We start from the raw sequence: 16,594 nt of genomic DNA on the forward strand, positions 1-16,594 counted from the left end.
AAACGCATTAAAGACCCTGCTGCACAAATTTTCTTAAACAGTTCGCACTATTTCGAAAAGACCGCGATAATTGTCTTGCCCCCCCCCCCCCTCAGGTGAAGTGGCTATAATTACAGACAAATCAGTTGCTTGTCAACATCTAAATATTCAGACATCTCTTGAAGCCGTAGCAATCCGTGCCCTACTCTTTAACAAGTTGGTAACGTTCTGCTCTTTATACATCCCTCCTAATCATTATCTAACCAGGGTTGAGTTTGAGAACCTGATAGACCAACTTAAGGAACCCTACATAGTCGGTGACCTTAACGCCCACAGTCTGCTTTGGGGTGACCTACGCTGCGACTCGAGAGGACGTCTCATAGAAAAATTTATTTCAACTTGTGCGTGTCTTTTTAACAAAAAGAACCTACATTTTATAGCTCAGCACACCATACATTTTCTTCAGTTGATCTTGCCATAGGTTACTCATCACTACTGCCATATCTAGAATGCAATGTCGTAAAAAATTCATACAGAACTGACCATTTTCCACTAATTTTGACCACTGCAGATACGCTCGATCCTCTTGTCTACCCGAAAAAATTGAAATTTAGTACGGCCAATTAGGATCTCTCATGTGATTCAATCATACACTTAAAAATTGAGGAAAATGAAGGCATTTCTCACGGTATACATATTAAACGCGACCCAAGAGTCCATACCACAAACAGGACACACTCGTGTTAATACCAAGCCGTGGTAGAACCGCGAGTGTGAAATAGCTAAAAAGAGGCAAAATAAAGCGTGGGGTAAGCTTTCGCGTTACCCCAACACAGAAAATCTAATCGCTTCCGAGCAAGCAAAGGCTAGTGGAAGGCAAATCCAGCGTGAGGCCAAGAGAGAAAGCTGGAGAAACTATCTATCGCACATAACCTCATATGCAGATAAAAAGGTCTATGCGAGGGTGCAAAGGCTTAAGCTCCTAGCCCACTCCCATTGGTAAATAATCTTGGCGACACACTAGAACAACAAGCTGACACACTAGGCGACCATTTTGAAAGCAATTCTAGTTCACTGTATGAAATAAATTTTAGCGCACAAAAAACAGGCCGAACGCTGACCACTTCTTTCCCATAAACGAAGTCGAGAGGGCTATAACAGCACTATAACAACGCACGAACTAAACATCGCTCTAAACAGTTGCCAAAGTTCAGCTCCAGGTAAGGACTAGATCAGTTATGACAAGCTAAGGAAACTGCCGAAGCAGACGCTTGTGTGTTTGCTAGGCCTTTTTAACAAAATTTTTGATGCTGGCTGTTTGCCAAACAGTTGGAAAGAGGCAATCGTTATACCGAACCTCAAACAAGGCAAAGATCCCTCCATGGTTGCAAATTATCAGCCGATAGCATTAACAAGTTGCTTATGCAAACTGTTTGAAAAAATCATGAATCGCCGCATTATATACTTTTTGGAATAGAGTGGTATACTAGATAGGCTCCAAGCCGGTTTCAGTGCAGGTAGATCTACAATTGACAACATGGTCCTCCTCGAATCGTACATACGAGATGCCTTTGTCCATAATCAGTACTGCCTTTCTGGATTCTTTGATCTCAAAAAGGCATACGACACAGCATGGCGGTATGGCATAGTGCAAGATTTGTCCGCATATGGGATAAACGGAAACATGGTCCAGGTCACAGAGCTACCTCTCCGATCGAAAGTTTCGAGTGAGGATAGGAAACAGACTTTCTCGAATCTTTGTGCAGGAAAATGGTGTTCCCCAAGGTGGTGTACTTAGTTGTACGCTGTTCATTGTGAAAATGAATTCTCTTCAAACTCCTGTACCGCCAACAATTGCCTACTCGGTCTGCGTAGATGATTTGTAAGTCAGCTTTAAATCTTGCAATTTATCCATATGTGAGCGTCAAGTTCAGCTTAATGTAAATAGACTATCGAAATGGGCGATTGAGAATGGTTTCCACTTTAATACAGAAAAACAACATGCGTACTCTTTACAAGAAAGAAAGGCCTGCACCCTGACCCATCCATTGAATTAAATGGACACAAAGTGACAGTAAAAAGTGAACATAAATTTCTCGGCGTCATTTTCGATAGGAAACTTACATTTATTCCACACATCAAGAATTTAAAACTAAAATGCCTTAAATCGATGAACGTCATAAAGATCCTTACTCATTATTCCTGGGGAACTCGCACGCAATGGCTGCTATCACTGTTCAATAGTCTTGTGCGATCCCAGATTGACTATGGCAGCATAGCATTTCAGTCAGCATCTAAAACAATGTTAAAGATGCTTGACCCCATATACCATTTAGGCATTCGGCTAGCTACTGGTGCTTTTCGGACTAGCCCTGTTCAAAGCCTCTATGCAGAGTCCAATCAATGGCCCTTGGCGTATCAAAGAACATATTTAGGAATTACATGTGCTCTCAACATTTTAGCTCAGAGGGAACACCGTGGCAGAACACTAATTAATAATCAAACATTGGGACAGCTGTACGTGAATAGGCCATCACAAGCTCAGCCGTTCCCTTTGGCTATCACAACTGTTGCCAAAACACTCGGTTTAGTTTCTCAGATCTCCACGAAACTGGGTATAGGGATCTCATTGCTCCTTGGTGCCTCCGCCCAGTTCTGTGTGAAATGTCCTTTAAAGCGCTTGACAAGAAAATCGTGCCACGCGGGGTTATTGTGCAACACTACCTATCGCTGGAAGACAAGTACAACGCAACGTCCTATTTTACGGACACCTCAAACACACTCAAGGCAGTCTCATGCGCTGCACATAGTCCTAACTATACTATTTCAAGAACTCTCAATACAAGCTGCAGCATATTCACTGTGGAAGCATATGGTATTCGACTGGCTGTGGATCATATCCGACAACGTGAGATACAAAAATCTGTTATCTACACAGAAGCGCTAAGTGTCGTAACTGCACTAGTTTCGGGAAAGGTGGGAGACAACCCTGTTTTTAATCACCTGCTAAAATCCATTTATGACGCTTACAATGAAAAACTTTCCCTCTTGGTATGCTGGGTACCGGGGTATTGTGGCATAGCAGGAAACGAGACGGCTGATCAGAGTGCTAAAGAAGCTGCTTTACGTGTTGACATTGAAGTTACTGAAGTCCCTAGTCGAGATATTAAACCATAAGCCCGTAACCGGCTATGCCAACATTGGCAGTCCCAGTGGGACGAAGAGACGGAAAACAAATTACACGCAATAAAACCACAACTAGGCAAATTTTTCCAGCAGAAAGTCACAAGACTAACAGAAACCACACTGTGCAGGCTACATATAGGACACACATATGCAACACACATATACCTGTTAACAGGCACACGACCACCCATATGCAAAAAATGTGGAGAACAACTCACAGTTCGGCACATCTTAATTGAATGTCCAAGACTTCACCAAACAAGAGTGCAGCATTTTAGAGAACTTTACACACATAATATACTGTCTCATCTTGCATTATTTTTATCCCATGACCCTATGTTTAGTGTAAAAAGAGTTTATAAATACCTCGCTGGGTGTGCAGTTTTTAAACACTGTACTACAATCCTAACCACCATGCTCCATCACCTATGCGAGGAGCCTGAGATATTGAATGCCTCAAGGTCTCACAGCTTTTCGCATGGTAAAAGTACTTTGCTGATGGCTTCGAGGCAAATATTTATCACTTATAATCACTGAAATCTACAAATAATCTGCATAACATATGCATAGCATATAACATATAACAAGTGATCGCTCATAGTCACCGAAATCTCTTTATAACCCATGCACAGTTGAAATGCCTCGTATAACAGTAGCACCATTGTTTAGCTAGGCCTTTTACACCTTTGTCACCACGAGATTTTTGCCCCATTATATAGCACACTTGAACATCCTTGCCATTCTTGTCCGACCTTTTTATTTATATTACAAATCATGCAGTGGTGGTCCAACTGCGCCATTCGCACCATTTTGCTACAATTCTACTTGTCTGCGCCTTGCTGTGCCCACCGAAGTGCAACTTGCGCCATGTGTGCCAAAGCGCCACCTTTGCCTTAGGCGCTATGCAGACATCACAGTAGCGTGTCCGATCCCTCCGTTTGTGGACAGACCCGCGGCTAAGCATTCCGAACATGGGCGACGCGGACTTCGTGACCAAGCTTCGCGCATGGAATCCTCAATCGGACACGCAGTCAAGCCTTTCAGCACTACTCGATGTTTCGGAATTCGTGACAGCACATCGAGCGTCGACTCCTCGAGCCCGTGGATAGGCATTTCGCGCATCGGCACTTGGGACTATGCGACTAAGCACATCGAGCATCGGCTCCTCGGGCCAGCGGCTCGGCATTTCGCGCATAGACACTTGGGACTGCGCGACTAAGCACATCGAGCGTCGGCTCCCCGGGCCCGCGGCTAGGCATTTCGCGCATAGGCACTTGGGACTGTGCGACTAAGCACATCGAGCATCGACTCCTCGGGCGAGCGGCTGGGCATTGTTGTTGCACAAAATTGTTTTTCTGCATTTCTAGTCGCTTTTGTATTATATGTCTTATTGCATAAAACTATTTTCAGTAGTCTACAAGTGCTATTTACACAGGCAAATAAAGTCTGTGTGCAACATTTTCTGCTCTGGGCACGTGAGCTAAATCGCTGCGTCAGTCTGTTTTGCTTGTGTTCATTTGCTCTAAAGTAGTACTTAACAATTATGTAGTAGTAATAAGCGGCACCAAATGTCATACACTTGCTTTTCTTCTGTTCCAACTGATCCAAAAGGCAAAATTTTGTGCTACAGAGCTGCTACAAAATGCTAATGTGGCTGCTCCTAAATTGCTACAAAACAGCTTTTTTCCTGCTCCAAAAATTGCTCCAGTTCTTAAACTGGCTGGACTACCACTGATCATTGAATGTAACCATAGACTTGGCGCTGTTTGGCCAAAGATGCCCTTGCGCCATTAAAACCCATCAATCATCATCAGCAAATGTGTGCTTGACCTTATCATAGGGTGGCCTGCGTCAAAAGCATCAGGTTGACTAGTCACGTGGGTGCTTTAGTGACAACGACCACATCTGATTGCTGTTTTGTCAAATGTGGCCTGCTTGATGCCTGAAGCCGCATGTGCACTTGGCACGGATTTTTAACTGACTGCATAAAAGGTGATGTAAATGGCTAAGTTGTTACATACCGGGGGGAATGGGGCTTCATATTTTAATTATTGAACGGGTAAGGTACCCAATGAAAAAGAAAAATGAAAACAAAATCATTTTGGCTTGAGCAAAGAAGATGGGGCATGCAGCAGTCCATCATTTTAAACAAAATAACTGGCTAATCTCTAACACTGATAGACTACTTTGTGACGGGTGATTGACACATGCCACAGTTGTGTGTGCACGTTGGTGCACTTCCGTTTGCTTCATGTGTTTGTGTACTATGATAACATTTGCTGCAGCTGATGTGGTTGCTGCAAGATACTGACATTCTTCCTTTGTCTTGCCATAGAACCCATTATCAAAAGTGTCTACACTGTACAATTATTTTGTTACAGGCTCAGCTGCTCATAAAAAACCTGAAATTACTGCGCATAGATCCACTACAAGGTGTATCAGAGTAAGCACACCTTAACTACTTTTAATATCCTGAAACACATTGTGGTTTTGATCATGAGAATTGTCAAGTTTCTTTGGTCGAGCATTGCAGTGCAATAATTCTATTAGGGACTGAAACTACCGGGTATATGTTTTAGTGGTGTATTTCTATTTGATAGTAGTTGTATTTGTACATTTATGTACCATGTAGTACATGCTATTTCATTCTGCTCTGGAATACACATTTCTGTCTAAATTATAAAGAGTTTGGATAATGCAACACCGAATAACTTACGATTCGCTATAAGCTTATGACTTCACATGCAGTGCCGATTTATGTGATTTTTTTGTTTTAAAATCTTTCAAAAAACTTTACGTACATACAAGGCTAAGACAGTTTGTCATCCAGTTGCCACCATGTGTGCTATATCATTTTTGTCTGTAGAACACTTCATGATTGCTCTACAAGGTATCAAAACAAAGTTTTAAGGTACAAGACATATAATGTTTGACTTATTCTATGCTGTGTTAATGTGCTTTTGTCCACCTTATGGCCAGAGAGGCTGCATTGTTTTACCGCCGGTTTTTCCTGATAGCTTGAAGTTTCAATGTGCACTGAGAACACAGCTAACGAAGCAAGACTTTCGAGATTTGTTTGAATTAACCAAAACATAGAGTGATTCAAGCGTGAATTATTTCAAGTATACTGTATTGGACATCAGATCCATAGGGTTGCTGGCGACCTCAGGTTATGTACTTATTTGTTCACAAGTGCTATTAAAACTGTGTATAGTATGTGGCAGCAAAATGCAAATGCATATAAGCTGCCCTTTTTGTCACATCCTTTCTTTCTTGCTCATATTATGTATTTTTGATACTGGAGCGATTCAGAATTTAGATGTCTGCACAGCTGCACTGCATGAAGCATTGACGTATTTTGTGTGTGCAAATGATGTATGTTTTTAAAGGTTCTTACTGGCCACTCCCCATTTCCAGAATACTGAATTGCACTTGGCTTGGCCACACATTTCATGCAATTGACTATTGATTTTATCCTTCTTAAACAGAGACGATTTCCGGGGCAAGAATGCTTCTATCACAGTTCGCAGCACTCTTCATGGCTTGTACTGCGTCTTTGACAGGAAGGCTGCCGAAAAGAGTTTGAAGTAAAATATTTTACTTTTCTCAATCATGCAGTGCGATTTGCAAGCTAACTTCACCAAGGGGTCACCTTATCTTAGATGCCATATTTGCTTGAATTTATGTTCATATGTCGAAATGAGAAAATTGAATAGTAATAATAATTATAATAGTAGTAATAATATGAAAGTTACTTGAATGAAAGCTGACTGGAATATTATGCATTGTTCTGTGAACAGATGGCTTTATTATTTCATGCATGGAGGCTCGGCCTCCTCAATTTGATTAAACATTTTATTGAGAACCTGTTATTACAAATAGTACACTCATACATAAAAAAAGTTAAATGTGTTTTCACATCTCACTGTTTTATACGTCTTGGATGTGTTAGATTCAAATGTTGTAAACGATTGCAAAAGGCTCACTCTTATGACATGACACTGCTCATCACATAACTCACACCAGCATCACTTGATTGGTCATCACATTGTTCACCACACAGTTGACAGTCCATTGCTTATGAAATGCACCACTTGAGAAAAGGTCACAAGATGAGTCAAAGCAGAAATGACTTGTCCGTTTTGCCACATATCCTTAAGGCACATTCACACCGGCGATTGACATTGGTCGCATGACCAACTGCAAATGCCGACCAAGAAGCGAGTCACGGTGACCAATGCTTTTACTGGCAAGCGCGACCTGCTCGTCACCGTGCTGAAGTCTCGTGATTGTTGCCATTTGCATCTGTTCGCAGTGCCATCACCACGTAAATTAAGCACCACCGTACACTGATGTCCCGCTCCTGTGCCACTGAACGGTTCAATAGGTTTGTGATGGCAGTTTGGCGACTGAAAAATCGAGCAGCGAGCGACTGACCCAAAACAGTTGCTTTTCGACCAAAGCAACCATTTGTGACCGGTCACTTTGCGACCAACTTGGTCACGCCACCTTTGCGAGTTGTCGGTGCGAATGAGGCTGTAATGACATGTTGTTGCGATTGATAAAGTTTAGCCGATGCACTCTCTCAGTCAGCCAACCTGTATAATGATGTGGCCGTAGTTCTTAATCATATTGTTAATGTTCACGTGATTAATGCTTTCAACTTGTACAAGTCTCAAGCCCCCGTCATATGACTCCTTGAACCACACCCTCAAATCTAAGCCAAGTCTACCTTTGTCTCCAACATTTTGTAACATACGATATGCTAAGATTTGAACAAATACAGTGCGTTTATGTATGGGCTCATGCAGCAATGTGTGGCCAGTCTATCCTGGGGAGTCCGACAGAGGGTTCCGTGCAGCCATTTTCACATGGGTCTCAATGCTGCAGGTAAGTAGGGTCTCCATCATTGAGTGCTTCAAACACTCGTCTTAACTGTGACCAGATACGGCATAAAGATGACACTGGCTCTGTACTCACTGTCCCCTATTGTCAGTAATATGATTTGCAGACAAACCTAATTTCTGGTGCCTTCTTTTATTGGATGTCACCACGATCGGTACTTAAGGGGAGTCTGTTACCATAGGTATTTGCAACTGTTGCAGTACCTTTTTAGTTGCCAGATCATTTGGGTATACTTGGACATGTGGGTAAACTGACAGCTCCAAATAAAGGGCCATTTGCAGGTAATTATTGTTCATAAACATCAAGCCTTGCTGCGATTGAATGAGGAGTTGGTTTGCCTGTCTGCACTGGCAGTTACTGTAATGCAGTAGTTATATTGCAGGAAATTAGTCATTGAGTAGATAGCATTCATTCGCTCATGTACTGGGAATTATAAGAGGATTAGCATCGAAGGAATGGGTTGTTTCTGCAGCCTTCACTTCTACAGCAGGGGATTACTAGTGTAGTACAAAGGAATTACTGACTTATGAAGATGACATGTACATGTCATTGTACATATCTTTTACTCTTGCGCCCGTGTCGTCTTTAGGCTACACAAATACTAATCCAAGATGGTGTGCCAACAAGCCTGATTTGCAACTCTGGTCACTGGTATAGGTTTAGTAAAGTTTATACTCAGATTGAATTTGTTCCTCTGTGATATCTCTACCTCATGAATACAGTGTTGTCAGAAAAAGTTAGTTGGGTATGGTGGCAAGGATTAAAAAATGACTGTGCATTATTTCAGGGACAAAGTAGACATATATTAGACATAATGAACAAGCATTTTTAAGGCCTGCAAATAATGTTGCCATTTTCCCTTGCATATTCTGACAAAACAACACCCAAAGTGATCCAGTAAAAATTTGCTAAGGAAGATATACAACGAACAATGAGATCAAGTATGCTAAGCTGACATTTTTATGTCGCACAAGTACTGGATATTATGCTAGAGACTCTGCAAGTATTACAGTACTAGAAAAAGAAGTGTCTAAACTTGTGGGCCTAGCTACGAAGACACCAGCTAAGTCATCCTCAGAAGTTGTGCCTGGCTTTTGCTGTGTGTGAGCAGCTTGCCAGCTTGCTAATTTTACTACGAAGAAGGGCAGTTTTGAATTTTCACCTGTACTATATAAGGAAACCTATACAGTCGAACCTTGTTATAATGAAATGGGTTGTAATGAACTAATTGATATAATGAAGTAATCATAACTTCCTTTGTAATTATCATAGAAACCCTCATAGAAACCCATGAATTTAAAATCTCATTTTAATGAAGCAAGAATTTTCTTTAAAGTGGACACAACCAAACTTCTTTAGTTCAGAATGAGGGTTTGAAAGTTTAAAAGTTTATTGCAAGATTCACTTTTCACATACAGCATCCAAACATACATAGGTCTACTGATCATCTTAGGCAGAAATCTGGGGGGTGTTCTAAGCTACATGTAACTTGTCTCGTTCGGCTATTCAAAACTCCCTTGAGCTGTTGGCTACCTGGTAACATGCAAAACTGTCCACACTGCTTAGTCAGTGGCCGTGCATGCACTTTTCTGCCTTCTGCAGCTGCTTCGCACCACAATCTACCAACACCACAGACTCTTGCACTCTCCTGCACTTGTGCATAGTTGGGTGTGTCTTAGTTGAAGGTTGTGTGCTACTACACCAGATTATAGTGTGAACATTGAAGCATATGGCTTGCGGTATCAGGAGGAAAGATGCTTCGGTACATGCTGCACTGTCTAACTGCGGCTGCAACAAATAGCTGTACATGCGTAGTTGAGGAGTTTTCCATGTCCTGGAATTGCATATAATAATGACCCATTTAGTTTTTCATTCTTTTTCTTCCTTTGTCCTTAGTTCAGATGAAGCCAGGGAAGGCATTATTGCCAGGGTTGGGCACTCGGCACAACAAACAAGGATGGAAAATGAAATACTAGATTGTTACAAAATATGATGTTGGCCCGTGTTTTTGTCGATCGCTCTGCTTATCAATGTATCGTAAAAGTTCCAGCAGTGTGCCAGCAGCAAGCCTTTTATTTCGTACAATGCTTGTTGGTGTGCAGGAGCAAAGATGGTGCTTGTGCATGCCTCTGAACTTGTGCAATGGCCATTACTGGATGCCAGTGTAAAGATGTCCTTTTATCAAATATATGGACACTCCAGGGAATTTTCGCCATCGTTGTTGCAGTAATGTTTTGTATAAAGTCCAAGTGCGATAAGATAGTATTGCGCCCTGCGCGCCGTGTGCTTTGAGGGTGAGGAAAAGTGTGCGAGGGTAAGCCGAGAAGGAAGGTGGTGTGATGTGCACCGCCTTCTTGCACACCCAGTGTTGGAGGTCATGTGATCATGTGTGCAAGGGGAAGCAGGTGAGAGCACGTTTCCTCCTCTAGCCCAGCTGGTGGCTGCGCACGGCTGTCTGTGTGGCTGAGTGCATACATGGCCCATGTGCCGTAGCTCGTTGGCACTCTTGTGAGTGTTTGTGGTCGAGTGAGATCTGTTCATGTTTGCTTGTGCATGCGTGAAGCCATGCTTGTTAATTTAATTAGTCAAATGTTTACTGCAATTTATATGGCTGATAAAACTACAAACCTTACATTGTGTAGTTGTCTAATACTTTGCTATCACTATGAATGCTTTGAAACTGCGTCTTTTTTTGCTGCTTAGAGGCATCCGTTCACTTAGTCACGGTCGTAGAGCTCAGAGGCTTGCAGTTCAACAGGCACGCTCACCATATATTGTAAGTCCGGTTGCCCCATTATTTGTGGGCACACGATGATGGCAAAGATGGATTAGCTTTCACAGGTGCGTTAGAGTGAGTGCTCATCTCATTGATGAAGACAATAAAGAAAACAATATTTCACAATCCTTCAGCTATCCACAGTGTGTTTTTGCATCAGCTTATCTAGTGATTACTAACTGCACTCCACCCCCTCCCTTTCGTTGCGGCTATTGTCGGCCATGAGGGCGAACAACTGCTATAATGAAGTTACGTATATAGTGAAGTAAGGGCCACCCTCCCTTCAGCTTCATTTAGTGAGGTCCTGCTGGACTTCAAAGAATGCAGTAGAAATATTGCATCACATCTGTTTTTTTTTAATTTATAGAGAACATATATAGAGCACACAAAAATGGCCTAAAAAAAAGCAATACAGCAAATGTTAAAACTCGCAAACAAACGTCGATTGGGACAAGAAAACGGAGCTTGCTTGGCATTTTCTTGAAAGCCGCCGGGGTGGCAGAAAACTTTCAAACTTTTGCTTCAGAATGAAGAGAAATTGCAGGAGCATAAGTTTTTGCAGAAGAATGTGTGTTGTTTATCAACACTGTTTTCACTGCTGCTTACAGGAGAACCCGACTGCTGCCCCGTTTCTTGAAGGATTCAGTGCTGGTCTCCTGTTGCGTCCAGCAACACCGCAGTTTTTAACATTCCTTACAGGGCTATCCACCTTTTTGCTTCAAGACAGGCTAAAGGATAAGATAGAGCTGGCCAGCAGCTTCAGTCATGAACTGTTGCCCCGAAATGTTATAAAATTTGTGACTCAGCAAGAGAAATCCAGGTGTGTCTCTTTGCAAAAGCAACTCAGTGAAATCGAAGCAGACTGTGCTGACGAGGAAAGGTTGGTAAACATTTGTTACTTTGCGATTTCTTCCAAACCTTTAAGTCTGTTCATCTAATCTGACTCTCCTTAAAGGGACACTGAAGAGAAAAATTTCTTCTGTATCAGTAAATTACTCTTCCACAATACCAAAAACATCTCTTACCGCAAGAAGGCACTTGGTAAGCCAGAAAAGATGAAAAACACAAAAGACTGGTGGCGCCACCACCTTGAAGTTCCCGCACCACCTCACCATGATGTCATAGATTTTGACAGCGTCTGCTAGGGCCCAGTTAATTCATTAGTGGTAAAGGTTGACTACATTGTGTTCTAAAGGAACCAGAGACTGAATATGGCAAGTTTTGCAAACTTTACTGAGCCAATGCGGCCCAAATACAAAAAAATACTTCGAAATTCGCGACGTCACACTGACGTACAGGCGCTGGAGTTTTGGCACGAAATTCAAGAAATGAAACTTTGAGCTTCGTTTTCTTTTTTAATAATCGACCTATTATCGGGAAATTAACGACAACAGAGTTTTCAATGAATTCTTTATCAGTATAAATTGATTTATTGTTCTGCTTTAGTGTCCCTTTAATATGCTGTGAAGTGCCGTGTAATTGAATAGAAGGCAACTTTTGCATGGCCCAAACAGGATTGGGAACAAGCAAGATTTAATACATGATAAAGGGGCCTTGGCACCAAACTTTTGAGCCAAAATTTGAGCCCTTTTGGTGCGGTAGAAAATTTGCATTTGAATTCTTTTATATTACTCTTGAACCATACAGCTGTGTGGCAATGCTGACGCATGACGAAATGAAGCGCGTTCTGCCATTGGCTCTGCATAGTCAATGTGCGGGGTTATACCCGTGGTTATACCCGTGGTTTCGTATTTGAATGCGTGGATTAGTAGTCAGCCCGAGGTAGTTTTTTGTTTGTGCCGTTTTTATTTTGCAAGTGAAAGATATGTGGGTACAATGCAATAGGTACAGCTTTCCTGTGCTATTGGGTGCCAGAATGTTTCGAGCTATAAAGGCCAAACCACATGTATGCATGCTGGGCGCCTACACATGCGCAGATTGTGCGGGGCAGATTGTACGCATCCAAGCGCAGCGCAAACAGGTATCTGTTTCGGAGAGATATTTGTGCTTGGCTGCCTCGCGTTTACACGTGCCTGGCTATGCAGCCTGCTATGGTCAACACTCAGTGGGGCAGATTTATGTCATGCACGAATGCGCTTTTGTTGACATTTTGCATTGATAAAACGACTCTAAAAATATAACAATTGTGTTTAGCAATATTTCAGCATTTTGAAACATTGTCAATAACAAAGCATGGAACGATTTCTTTCAAAACGGGTATAAGTCAGCCAAGCGGGCATGTCCTGGTGCGCGTCTCTTGTAGATGCATATCGCCATTTCTCGTGAGGCGCGGCAAATACAAGGCGCACAGCTGCGAGCTTGCGCGCCTCGACAAGTATACTTGTGGTCTGGCCTTACAACTCCAGTAAGGCGCACATGTGTTTTCTGAATGTTTCAGAGCAGACGACAGAGTAGTGCGCAGATCTTGACATCGCCCAAACCATGCCAAAATGACGATCGTTGTTGGTGGGAGAGCCTTAGAGGCAGTTAATTGAAATCGAAATTTTGTTTTAAGATGTGTGCTGAAAACCCAGTTTTTTTGTGTATAATCATATTGGCACCTTTGCTCTCAATTACAGAGATAAACTGTTAATAGTTGGATAACCACGTCATCGCCCCTTTTGTAATCAATGCAAAATACCTGCATAATAATGTCAAATGCGTTCTTTGTATTTTAAAATTTTTTTAAAATTGAACAAAAGGGTATAAAAATTGCTTGTGTTAAATGGCACATTTCTATTCCTGGAGCTGGATTACCCAAAGGAGCAGACATTATTTTCATGAATAGTCGAAATATGTAATTTGCTCATTAATGAATTTTTATTAAATTAGGTTGGTAACTAATTAATTTAGGGTACATGTTGAAATTTACGAATTGTAGCTGTTGGATGCGCAATGTATATCCATTAGGAACAATTTCTGTGTACACCAGTTTGGAGATGCGTTTTTCTAAAATATGTGACGTAATACATTGGTGTTAGTTATTTTTGTGCTTCAATGCATAAAAAAGTGTTTCGTTAAATATGTAAATGGATCAACAGTGCATCTTCACCGCCAGCATTATGGCACTTATGTACCTTCAAAGCTCACTGGCTTGAAATCGTAGTTTGCAATAGTTATTTATTTTCATTTATTTATCTAAGAATAGTACTTCGAATCTCGCCAGGGATTATAACTGGGAGGGCACATAAAACTTGTTCATAGATTCCGACAGCAAGCTGGCAAGAAGTGGGCATATTGGCAGGAGGAAGAGCATTAAAGGATGCACAATGCCATGTCTCGATACCAGGTGATTGGTTTGTCCAAGGGCACAAGAAAGCAGTCGGGCACGCTTTTGCAGATCCCGTATTATTTTCTCTCAGCCTGTACATGCACGGCGCTTAGTGAAACATTTTTTTCCAAATTTGCGTGCTCCAAAGTGGGGGTGCGGGCCTTACATGAGTAGATATGGTAAAGATGATGTCCCTGTTACGGATAGCAAGTTTTGTTACTTATAACTAGAACTAACTTGAGTGAACATTTTGTTGAAGTTCTCTGAAGTTCATTGAAGTAAATTTTTATTGAACTCATATGGATGCTCATTTGATCTTTAATTTTTTTTCCCCAACTTATTACTTTTGGCAGGCACTTGAAAGGATTGCTGTCAAACCTGCGCCTATCACTATGCACATTGAAAGCTGAGGCAGAGACGTAAGTTGGCATTACATTTCTATTACTTTTTGCGCTGCTTCTTTACTTGAGATGGATGCTTGGCATCGTTTGTATAGCTTCGACTTTGTATAGCTTCGACTTGGCAGATGAAGAGGTACGAAGATTATGCACTGAGAACAGACTTCTAAGCAAGTTTTACAGCATCATAGTTGTAATGCATGTCGTTCATTGTTTCATGGAGACTTGTTAAAGGAGTAACTGACAGCACATTTTTGGCTGGCACATATGGAATCCTTTGTTATACAGTCGTTAGTTGTAAAGGCATTTGACTGTATATGTTCCACTTAGCATCAAGTGACAAAGGATGGGCAATTGCTTGGTCTTGGCCTTTGTGTCCTCCTTCACATTTTTCTTTCTTTCCTAAATTTTGCACAATAAGATGCTTTGTAGCATATAACCTCTATAAATAATATAAGGCTGAATGCGAGTTGTGAATGCCTGCAAATCATCTGCTGACAGTATTATTGTTTTATTTTTTTTCTTTACAGGTACGCATCGGACGAGTCAGTTCAAAGGTTGTCCCAGGTGAGTGCCTTCAGCATTTACAAGCACACCAGCAGATCACCGCGATCCATAGCTAATAGACCGATCCCACCAGCCAGTTTCACGACGCCACCGCTGCCGCAGTGCATGCTGGTACTTGTAGTCATCCGGCCGCTCCAGCCGTCCGGAGTGCCTGTGCGTTCTGTATCCGAACGATTTTTGGCAATTTTTACGGTTCGTGTAGAGCCATCGTGCGATGGGAGGATTGACCTGCTGCGTTCCTGGCTGGTACAACAACCACACAAGGGACAAAGGCTTCGGATTCTGTGTTTCCTAAAGAGCGAAAGCTTCGAGAGACGTGGATCCAACGGATTAATAGGTGGTACTGGTAATACACAGCGTGAGAATACGGGGACGAATAGCGGCCGCATTTCGATCGGGGCAAAATGCGAAAACACCTGTGTACTCAAATTTCTTGGAATTTATCGATTATTTGTCAATTATCGATTAGCTATTGATTGGCTATCGCAAGGTATTGGCCACGTATTTGGGCTAGGCCAAGAACTACCAAGTCATCCCCAGCATTTTTTGGAATTTATCGATTAGTGATTGATAATTTATTAGCTATTAATTAGCTATAGATTGGCTATCGCAAGGTATTGGCCACGTATTTGGACTAGGCTAAGAACTACCAAGTCATCCCCAGCATTTTCCGGAATTTATTGATTATTGATCAATTATCGATTAGCTATTGATTGGCTATCGTAAGGTATCATCTACGTATTTGGGCTAGGCTAAGCACTACCAAGTCATGTCCAGCATTTTCTGGAATTTATTGATTATTGATCGATTAGCTATTGATTGGCTATCGATTGGTTATCGCAAGGTATTGGCTACGTATTTGGGCTAGGCTAAGCACTACCAAGTCATCCCCAGAATTGTCCGGAATTTATTGATTATTGATCAATTATCAATTGGCTATTGATTGGATATCGATTAATTGGCGATGATTGGCTATCGGCGTTTTTATGTTAAAAACGCCGCCTAGCTTACTTAAGAACTTCTAAACTTCTAGATATCGCTGTTACCGAAGTCTGCAAGTCGTGCGCGAAACCCATGTAGGTAAGTAGGGAACGAAAGTTTCGGCGCCGCATTTCAAACCTGTCTCCAACAGGTATACAAATCCTATTATGTCCGTCGCTAAGCAAACATAACGTTGCAGTCACCGAGATGCACGTGCGCAAAAATAGTAACGCAAAACGACCGCGTACATCAGCATGTACTACATACAAAGCTCGAAAAAATACGATACTCAACGCGTTATGAGCGGGTAACAACCGAAAGGAAAGAGGAACAGGCACTTTTCAACGTTCGCCTCGCATGCTGCAATGAACAGCCGATGTAATTTCTTTAAATACATGACGAATGTTTCTCGGTGGTGGAGTCGCAGATATGTCTGGGAAGCTCGTGTGCAGTACTCAACGAGCGCGGACTGCGGTGGTGTGGTTGACTAGTTGACTACAACCAAGATGGTGGCAGTGCTACTTCCGGAAA

The 16,594-nt window shown here is 42.0% G+C and overlaps 1 protein-coding gene across 2 annotated transcripts in view; it reads left to right on the forward strand.

The window, feature by feature from the left end:
* The window catches only part of LOC119436961 (uncharacterized), a 55,053-nt gene that overhangs the window by 15,447 nt on the left and 23,012 nt on the right, over positions 1-16,594 (forward strand). For both annotated transcript variants that reach the window (XM_049660137.1, XM_037704009.2), the window contains exons 3-8: positions 5,547-5,608; positions 6,654-6,752; positions 7,977-8,055; positions 11,455-11,726; positions 14,471-14,536; positions 15,046-15,082. In XM_049660137.1, the coding sequence (XP_049516094.1) occupies positions 5,547-5,608; positions 6,654-6,752; positions 7,977-8,055; positions 11,455-11,726; positions 14,471-14,536; positions 15,046-15,082 (615 nt within the window). The remainder of the gene's footprint in view (positions 1-5,546; positions 5,609-6,653; positions 6,753-7,976; positions 8,056-11,454; positions 11,727-14,470; positions 14,537-15,045; positions 15,083-16,594) is intronic.

Source organism: Dermacentor silvarum, chromosome 1 (genome assembly GCF_013339745.2).
Source record: "Dermacentor silvarum isolate Dsil-2018 chromosome 1, BIME_Dsil_1.4, whole genome shotgun sequence".
Classification (NCBI taxonomy): domain Eukaryota; kingdom Metazoa; phylum Arthropoda; class Arachnida; order Ixodida; family Ixodidae; genus Dermacentor; species Dermacentor silvarum.